The sequence below is a fragment of the Manihot esculenta genome, chromosome 18 (assembly GCF_001659605.2).
Source record: "Manihot esculenta cultivar AM560-2 chromosome 18, M.esculenta_v8, whole genome shotgun sequence".
In the NCBI taxonomy this organism is placed as follows: Eukaryota; Viridiplantae; Streptophyta; class Magnoliopsida; order Malpighiales; family Euphorbiaceae; genus Manihot; species Manihot esculenta.
The window spans coordinates 21444650-21455353 of NC_035178.2; the positions used below are offsets into that span (position 1 = coordinate 21444650).

A 10704-nucleotide genomic window follows, 5' to 3' on the forward strand; every position below is an offset into this window, starting at 1 on the left:
AAATGCCAAATATGGAAAGTGCCAAAAAGGGAAGTTTTCAAATAAGGAAAGTGCAGAAGCAAAAGCAAATAAGGAAATCTCAGCCATAAGATTATTTGAAATTCAAATCGCAGATCTTTCTTTCCTTGTTCAAAGATGTGCACACACTGCAGCAGTCATATCTTCCTATTTAGGCAGTAAGATTTCATGAAGACGCACTTGCCTCTTCTGCATTCAGCATTCAAAATTCAAACGAAGGCTCCACCGAAAAAGGAAAGACTGGACAGATTCACTTTCCCTTCTGCACATGCATGTTGCGCGCCCACCTTCCCTCTGAAGAGCATCCGCGCGCGCCTCTTGCCTTCTGAAGAGCTTGCAACGCGATTCTTTCCTTTTCAGACACCTCTTGGGCAGCAAGCACCTCTTGGGCAACAAGGGTAGTATATAAGGACCTAGGGAAACATTTTCAACTATAAAAAGACACATAAGGAGCCTCCCCACAGCTTTTTCTACACCCCCTTGGACACACCTACGGGATTGCAAGTGACACCATCTCTTCTTCTTCCTTTATTTATTTTTGGTTTTTGATTCAGCCATGAGTGGCTGAAACCTTTTATTCTAGTTGAAGATTGGTTGAAACTTTGGTTGTTTTATGGATTGTGAGATCTGAACACACATTGTTTGTTTTTTGGTTATTCAATATTCATACAATTCATGCTTGATTCTATTATTGCTTTGTTATTTTGATCAAATTGGCCACTTGATTATTGATTGCAAGGTAATATATTGTTAGTTTGGATAATTTTAAGTCTGTAATTGCTTTGATTATTCAAACATAAGAACACTTGGTATGAAAACTAAGAAAATTGTATGATCTAGCAACATCTCATGCGTTTGAGTAGTTAGGATTGGATCTCTCTCTCTCTTTATGCAGTTAACAATTGTTTGATGCCTAAGGCCCAAGGACGTTCCTTGGCAATTTGTTAATTAGTAATTAATTAGAGGACGTTCCCTAATTGGTTTAATCATAAGGAGAGACATGGTGGTGAGAAGCATTTTCCATCTCCATAACTAATCTATTGAATCAATCAAAAGAACATAAGTTTCAATGATCAATCCAAACAACTGAAGTGGATCCAACTCTTCAACTAGACCTTTCTCATATTTGATTTACCTTTTATTTTATTATTCGCTTATTTAATTGCTTTCAGTAGTTGTTTAATCAAATCAATCTCAAAACCCCCAATTTTAATTTTATTGCACTTTATTTTCATTTTGCTTTCAGTTAATTGCTTTCAGTTTCTCATTCAGTTAATTCTCTTGGTCTTGTTAAGAAAAATAGATAAGTTTTCAATTCTCTGTGGATTCGATCCTTTACCACTATCTACAGTAGTAATATTGTTGATAACCGAAAAGGTTATTTTTGACCGGCTTCGACAACCGCGAGTCACCCATATCTGGTCCTGAAAGTTGTTTTAGGCACATCTTCTTCTCTAACCCTCAGCTAATGATACCCGGATCTCAAATCTATTTTGAAAAAACAACCAGCTCCTGCTAGCTGGTCAAACAGATCATCGATCCTAGGTAACAGATACTTGTTCTTGGTAGTGACTTTGTTCAACTGTCTGTAGTCGATACAAAGTCTGAGGGATCCATCCTTATTTTTCACAAATAAAACCGGAGCACCCCAGGGTGAGGTACTAGGTCGGATGAAACCCTTATCTACTAATTCTTGCAACTATTCTTTCAACTCCTTTAACTCTGCAGGTGCCATCTTGTAGAGATGAATAGAGATGGGTTTGGTCCCGGGCATTACTTCAATTTTAAACTCTATCTCACTAGCAGGTGGTAAATCTGGTAGCTCGTCTGAGAAAACATTAAGAAACTCTCTAACTACTGGCACTGAAGCTGGTTCCCTAACCTGACCATTAACCTCTCTGACATGAGCAAGAAACCCCTGACAACCCCTCCTAAGCAACCTATGAGCCTGCAGGGCAGATATCAAACCTCTAGGCATCCCTATATTGTCTCCTCTAAAGACGACCTCTGATCCATCTTGTTCTCTGAACCTGACTACCTTGTCTCTGTAGTTCAAGGTAGCACCATGAGTAGAGAGCCAGTCCATCCCTATAATGATGTCAAAATCAGTCAAATCTAGAACCACAAGGTCAGCTGGAAGGCACTTATCCTCAACAAAGACTGGACTGAACCGGCAGACTGACTCTGCCACAGATGAATCACACTTGGGGCCACTGACCTAAAGAGGACACTCTAGCCTAGAAGCTATCAAACCCAAACTATCTACGGCTCTCGGAAAACAAAAGAATGAGAGGCACCAGGGTCCATAAGAGCATACACATCAGAACACCCAAAAGTGAGTTTACCTGACACCACCGTGTTTGATGTGTTAGCCTCCTGCTGTGTCATGGTGAAGATCCATGCTGGAGCTGAAGGACCTTCCCTTTGGGAACCTGCTGAAGAAGAGGTTGTCCCTCTCCCTCGACCTCGCCCTCTGCCCTGAGATGTGGCTAAAGCTGCTGGCTGAGCTACACTGCCAGAAGCTGTCTGCTGGGACTGTGCCATTATAGCTGCATTGGGACACTCACGTGCCATATGCCCCTCCTGTCCGCATTTGAAACAAGTTGTAGTCCCAAACCGACAAAGCCCTTTGTGCGGCTTACCGCACCTCACACATCCAGAGCTATCCGAACTAGAGCTTGAACCACTACCCATTCCCAGACCGGACTTCAATCCGCTTCAAAACTTGTTCTTCTTCGGCTTCTTAGTGGATCTATTCAACTTTTTACTTCCTGTGGTGGCTGCACTCAGAGAGGAGAGATCAAATTTCCCTGTACCCAGGGTTTTGGAACCCGAGGACTGTGCCACCTGTTGTTTCACTGTTCCCTGAATGATGGCACTAGCCTCCATTTTCCTGGCTGCATCCACTATAGTGTGGAAGCTCTCTCTCTCTTCTACTAAGATCAGGGAGGAATACCTAGAGTGGAGTCTCATAGTATACCTCCTAGCCTTTTTCTAGTCAGTATCACTTTTGCATACATTGATCAATTCAAATTATCCGGTGGTGGAACCTTCGACGGACAAGGGCAAGTGGCTTGGAAGCAAAATAACTGCGGTCGAAATCCAAAATGCAAGAGACTTCCAGTTGTAAGTTTAATTGAATCGTATATTGTGCATGTATCATACTGCTTTGTAAGATGATTAATAACGTTTCCTTTATGTGCTTCTTGTCCCTTTAAAAACACGCCAGAGCTTGCGGTTTGACTTCATCACCAACAGCGTAGTTCAGGACGTAACATCGCTCGATAGTAAGAATTTCCATGTCAATCTTCTAGGTGGCAAAAACCTTACTTTCGATCGCTTCACGATCACTGCACCAGGAGATAGCGTCAATACAGATGGAATTCACATCGGGCATTCAAACGGGATCAACATTATTAATTCAAATATTGCCACCGGCGATGACTGCATCTCCATTGGTGGTGCCAGCGAACAAATAAGGATCACAAACGTACGATGTGGACATGGACATGGCATTAGCGTGGGAAGTTTAGGGAAGACCACTGATGAATTTGTCTCCGGAATTTTCGTAAGGAACTGCACCTTCTATGACACCGACAATGGAGTGAGAATTAAGACATGGCCGGCATTACATGGTGGCATGGCCTCTGATATGCATTTCGAGGATATTATGATGAAAAATGTCCGCAACCCTATCATTATAGATCAAATGTACTGCCCATGGAATTAGTGCAATCCAAAGGTAACGCGAAAAGAAATGAAAATGAAAGAGTCTCTTAATGCATTGTCCGTGGACAAATCTGCCCGCAACATGAAATTTCTGTAACCCTTTGCCGTTTCTGATGTTTGTTTCAGCTTCCGTCAAAAGTTAAGATCTCCAACGTCACCTTCAAGAATATTAGGGGCTCTTCAGCGACCGCAGTAGCTGTTCGACTTAATTGCAGCAGCAGTTTTCCATGCCAGAAGGTCGAGCTCGCTGACATTAACTTGACGTACGGAGGAAAGGAAGGCCCTGTAAAATCCTTGTGTGCAAATGTTAAACCCACACTTAAGGGAAAATTGACTCCAACCATTTGCTAGTATTGTCAACGCTCAAACCTCGCAGCTCCTAGCCGCGATACATGGATTATCGAGGAGATGAGCATATTTCAAGTTGTAAGTTTTACCAAATGAAACGAGACACTTCAAAGTTTCCTTTTATATAGGTTACTGCGTGGGTAGACGGCCAAGATACTCGCATGTTGCTCTTTGTCTTTTTTGTTTTTCCATTTTCTATTCAATCTGCTCGCTCACTCGTCGGGTTTCGCCTCGTCGTGCGGTGATTAAACTGACAACAGAAAACATGAGATTACAGTCGAAGGCAGTTTGGCCAAGTTTCGACCCTAGAAAAAATTATTCTGTCCGAATTTTCAGGCTTTTTATAGATTTTTCGTACAGTTTTGAACGTTATTTTCATCACGATAGAGTAATCGTATTAAAATTTCCACTCAAAGGCACACATTGTCCATGAGAAGAAAAGATATGCGTATTCTTTGGTGCTGAACTCAATTTGATGCTAGATTTACACAATCCACTCCCTAAAGAATTTGTTGAGTTTCGTTGCACAGTGCGGTGATGAAATCGACAAAAGAAAATTTAACACTACAGCATATCATGAACTCCTTCAGCGTAATCCAATGTAATGGATGCGATGCAACGCAACATTTTCGGCTCAAATGAGAAAAGAAACTGGGCCGCGGGAAACAAAATGCGGTTTTTTTAGAAAGGTTTGCGAAATAAGAGACTCATGAAATTAGGGCTGCTCATTTAAAACTTATTATCGGGAACCTAAGAAACTCGTTTAATAAAAACTTATTCATTTGATGGGTCGAGGTGCTGTGAGAATTTCAACACATAATAGGTCCACGTGATGCTGCACAAGGGTCGCCCAAAGAAAGGCATGAGTTGTCAACACATAATAGGTCCACGTGGCAAGATCTGATGAGTGGGTAGCGCGGCCCCACTCTAGGAAAGGAAGGCCCGCACACCTCAACACCCTGTTTATTAGCATAACTGGCCCTCCCCTGGATAAGATGAGTCTCGGCACAAAGTTATCATTATCAGGCACAGTCCCGCGTATACCCATTATGGCTATAGTCGCGGGATCACCGACCTATTAGCCGGCGATATCCCTGATCAAGCAAACGATCACATCATCATTGGATTATCAGAAAATGCTATATTTATCTCTGTCTTCTTACAGTATTAAAGGAGAACGACCAGAGAGGCAAAGGTACGATGTTCTTTTATACTGTTCAAGTTATGAGCAATTCCTTTCTCTCGCTTTTCTCTTCAGGCTTATTGAGTTAAGCGTCGGAGTGGCTGCCGTGGGCACCCATCACCTCACGTTCTCATTCTTGCAGGTTTAACCAATAACAGCACAGCTCTATTTTCCGACTGCATCACCAAGCTAGCCCGGGTGCTCGTTGGTCAATAAGCTCAAAGTTTTGGAATAAAAAATGCACAAGCTCTATCACATCGACATATTGTCGAACCCCGTGAATATGTGCGTCGCCTATTTTGCTTTTCATTTTAGCTCACTTTGTGTCACTGCACGACATATTGAGGCGTTGAAATCTCTTCGGTGAAAAATACATTTTCTCATTAGGTTTTTTTAACGTCTTTAAATTTTTTTTTTATTGCATGCTAAGGGCAATTTTCAAAAGATTCAAGGACCGATTATGAATTTAGAAGGTACATGGCACTAATTTTATGAAAATAGAATATTATGTGAAGCGAATAAATCTACCCGTGCTATGATTTAGGATCTACTCAAGCATCATCACTTAAAATCTCTTCAAGAAAGGAAGTCACTGTGAGTATGTGTCACGATTAATCGTTGCTCCGTTTCCTTTTCTTTAAAAGGAAACGTGACGCGGCTCATAAAAAGTGCATGCGATTTCTACTTATGTGAATTCTATTTTTTTTATGCAATATTTTGGAATATTGCACGGTGCGAGACAAATGAAAATCTACTATTGGCGTTGGAGGGTGCTTGTCATGAACAAGTAAGAAATCGCTATATCAGTATGAAAGGCTTAGACGTAAAGATAAGTTTTGCTGCAAACGAATGAAAAACAAGACAATATCTACTTATAGGTTAGACGTTAGTCGGTATTTCTCTGTTATGCTTTTTATTAAAAAGCGACAAAACAATTTCCAATAATAGAACAAAAGTTACAAGTAAATAACTTCCCTCCGTTATAAAATCCGGTAACTTTAGATAATTGCTTAGATATAAAAGCTTTTGCAAACAAGGAGAAATCCATTCTAATTTGCCGCGCATTTTACGAAAGAACTTAGAAAAGAAAAGGCTTCATGAAGATGACGACCCTGGAGACGTATTTTTCCCTGACATCTTTGCTATTATTGTTTGTTTTTGCTGGTAGAGTTCAATCTGCCGTATTTGATGTGAAAAATTATGGTGGTAAAGCCGATGGCAAGTCAGATATTAGCAAGGTGTGCTGACGATTCCTAATTTTTAATTTCGCCGTGATTTTCTTATACCTCATTTTAACTGAACTTTCATCTCCCTTTTTTTTTTCCTTTTCAGGCATTATTGGGCGCGTGGAAAGAGGCTTGTTCAGCAAAGGGTTCCAACATAGTTGTAGTACCCAAAGGAACATATTCCATAGGTTTAACTGACTTAAATGGTCCATGCAAGGGAGCCATGGAGCTTCAAGTCCAAGGAACCTTATTGGCACCGATAAACCCTAGCAGTTATGCCAAGGACAGCTGGATTACTTTTGCATACATTGATTAATTCAAATTATCCGGTGGTGGAACCTTCGACGGACAAGGGCAAGTGGCTTGGAAGCAAAATAACTGCGGTCGAAATCCAAAATGCAAGAGACTTCCAGTTGTAAGTTTAATTGAATCGTATATTGTGCATGTATCATACTGCTTTGTAAGATGATTAATAACGTTTCCTTTATGTGCTTCTTGTCCCTTTAAAAACACGCCAGAGCTTGCGGTTTGACTTCATCACCAACAGCGTAGTTCAGGACGTAACATCGCTCGATAGTAAGAATTTCCATGTCAATCTTCTAGGTGGCAAAAACCTTACTTTCGATCGCTTCACGATCACTGCACCAGGAGATAGCGTCAATACAGATGGAATTCACATCGGGCATTCAAACAGGATCAACATTATTAATTCAAATATTGCCACCGGCGATGACTGCATCTCCATTGGTGGTGCCAGCGAACAAATAAGGATCACAAACGTACGATGTGGACATGGACATGGCATTAGCGTGGGAAGTTTAGGGAAGACCACTGATGAATTTGTCTCCGGAATTTTCGTAAGGAACTGCACCTTCTATGACACCGACAATGGAGTGAGAATTAAGACATGGCCGGCATTACATGGTGGCATGGCCTCTGATATGCATTTCGAGGATATTATGATGAAAAATGTCCGCAACCCTATCATTATAGATCAAATGTACTGCCCATGGAATCAGTGCAATCCAAAGGTAACGCGAAAAGAAATGAAAATGAAAGAGTCTCTTAATGCATTGTCCGTGGACAAATCTGCCCGCAACATGAAATTTCTGTAACCCTTTGCCGTTTCTGATGTTTGTTTCAGCTTCCGTCAAAAGTTAAGATCTCCAACGTCACCTTCAAGAATATTAGGGGCTCTTCAGCGACCGCAGTAGCTGTTCGACTTAATTGCAGCAGCAGTTTTCCATGCCAGAAGGTCGAGCTCGCTGACATTAACTTGACGTACGGAGGAAAGGAAGGCCCTGTAAAATCCTTGTGTGCAAATGTTAAACCCACACTTAAGGGAAAATTGACTCCAACCATTTGCTAGTATTGTCAACGCTCAAACCTCGCAGCTCCTAGCCGCGATACATGGATTATCGAGGAGATGAGCATATTTCAAGTTGTAAGTTTTACCAAATAAAACGAGACACTTCAAAGTTTCCTTTTATATAGGTTACTGCGTGGGTAGACGGCCAAGATACTCGCATGTTGCTCTTTGTCTTTTTTGTTTTTCCATTTTCTATTCAATCTGCTCGCTCACTCGTCGGGTTTCGCCTCGTCGTGCGGTGATTAAACTGACAACAGAAAACATGAGATTACAGTCGAAGGCAGTTTGGCCAAGTTTCGACCCTAGAAAAAATTATTCTGTCCGAATTTTCAGGCTTTTTATAGATTTTCGTACAGTTTTGAACGTTATTTTCATCACGATAGAGTAATCGTATTAAAATTTCCACTCAAAGGCACACATTGTCCATGAGAAGAAAAGATATGCGTATTCTTTGGTGCTGAACTCAATTTGATGCTAGATTTACACAATCCACTCCCTAAAGAATTTGTTGAGTTTCGTTGCACAGTGCGGTGATGAAATCGACAAAAGAAAATTTAACACTACAGCATATCATGAACTCCTTCAGCGTAATCCAATGTAATGGATGCGATGCAACGCAACATTTTCGGCTCAAATGAGAAAAGAAACTGGGCCGCGGGAAACAAAATGCGGTTTTTTTAGAAAGGTTTGCGAAATAAGAGACTCATGAAATTAGGGCTGCTCATTTAAAACTTATTATCGGGAACCTAAGAAACTCATTTAATAAAAACTTATTCATTTGATGGGTCGAGGTGCTGTGAGAATTTCAACACATAATAGGTCCACGTGATGCTGCACAAGGGTCGCCCAAAGAAAGGCATGAGTTGTCAACACATAATAGGTCCACGTGGCAAGATCTGATGAGTGGGTAGCGCGGCCCCACTCTAGGAAAGGAAGGCCCGCACACCTCAACACCCTGTTTATTAGCATAACTGGCCCTCCCCTGGATAAGATGAGTCTCGGCACAAAGTTATCATTATCAGGCACAGTCCCGCGTATACCCATTATGGCTATAGTCGCGGGATCACCGACCTATTAGCCGGCGATATCCCTGATCAAGCAAACGATCACATCATCATTGGATTATCAGAAAATGCTATATTTATCTCTGTCTTCTTACAGTATTAAAGGAGAACGACCAGAGAGGCAAAGGTACGATGTTCTTTTATACTGTTCAAGTTATGAGCAATTCCTTTCTCTCGCTTTTCTCTTCAGGCTTATTGAGTTGAGCGTCGGAGTGGCTGCCGTGGGCACCCATCACCTCACGTTCTCATTCTTGCAGGTTTAACCAATAACAGCACAGCTCTATTTTCCGACTGCATCACCAAGCTAGCCCGGGTGCTCGTTGGTCAATAAGCTCAAAGTTTTGGAATAAAAAATGCACAAGCTCTATCACATCGACATATTGTCGAACCCCGTGAATATGTGCGTCGCCTATTTTGCTTTTCATTTTAGCTCACTTTGTGTCACTGCACGACATATTGAGGCGTTGAAATCTCTTCGGTGAAAAATACATTTTCTCATTAGGTTTTTTTAACGTCTTTAAATTTTTTTTTTATTGCATGCTAAGGGCAATTTTCAAAAGATTCAAGGACCGATTATGAATTTAGAAGGTACATGGCACTAATTTTATGAAAATAGAATATTCTGTGAAGCGAATAAATCTACCCGTGCTATGATTTAGGATCTACTCAAGCATCATCACTTAAAATCTCTTCAAGAAAGGAAGTCACTGTGAGTATGTGTCACGATTAATCGTTGCTCCGTTTCCTTTTCTTTAAAAGGAAACGTGACGCGGCTCATAAAAAGTGCATGCGATTTCTACTTATGTGAATTCTATTTTTTTTATGCAATATTTTGGAATATTGCACGGTGCGAGACAAATGAAAATCTACTATTGGCGTTGGAGGGTGCTTGTCATGAACAAGTAAGAAATCGCTATATCAGTATGAAAGGCTTAGACGTAAAGATAAGTTTTGCTGCAAACGAATGAAAACAAGACAATATCTACTTATAGGTTAGACGTTAGTCGGTATTTCTCTGTTATGCTTTTTATTAAAAAGCGACAAAACAATTTCCAATAATAGAACAAAAGTTACAAGTAAATAACTTGCCTCCGTTATAAAATCCGGTAACTTTAGATAATTGCTTAGATATAAAAGCTTTTGCAAACAAGGAGAAATCCATTCTAATTTGCCGCGCATTTTACGAAAGAACTTAGAAAAGAAAAGGCTTCATGAAGATGACGACCCTGGAGACGTATTTTTCCCTGACATCTTTGCTATTATTGTTTGTTTTTGCTGGTAGAGTTCAATCTGCCGTATTTGATGTGAAAAATTATGGTGGTAAAGCCGATGGCAAGTCAGATATTAGCAAGGTGTGCTGACGATTCCTAATTTTTAATTTCGCCGTGATTTTCTTATACCTCATTTTAACTGAACTTTCATCTCCCTTTTTTTTTTCCTTTTCAGGCATTATTGGGCGCGTGGAAAGAGGCTTGTTCAGCAAAGGGTTCCAACATAGTTGTAGTACCCAAAGGAACATATTCCATAGGTTTAACTGACTTAAATGGTCCATGCAAGGGAGCCATGGAGCTTCAAGTCCAAGGAACCTTATTGGCACCGATAAACCCTAGCAGTTATGCCAAGGACAGCTGGATTACTTTTGCATACATTGATCAATTCAAATTATCCGGTGGTGGAACCTTCGACGGACAAGGGCAAGTGGCTTGGAAGCAAAATAACTGCGGTCGAAATCCAAAATGCAAGAGACTTCCAGTTGTAAGTTTAATT

The 10704-nt window shown here is 40.9% G+C and overlaps 1 protein-coding gene across 1 annotated transcript; it reads left to right on the forward strand.

Moving 5' to 3' along the window:
- Positions 1-3214: 3214 nt before the first annotated feature.
- On the forward strand, positions 3215-3748 carry LOC122722421 (polygalacturonase-like; the record flags this gene model as incomplete). The annotated part of the gene is made up of 1 exon (XM_043953120.1): positions 3215-3748. A coding segment is annotated over one exon (534 nt), but the record flags the coding sequence as incomplete, so codon positions are not given.
- Between the last annotated feature and the right edge of the window lie 6956 nt (positions 3749-10704).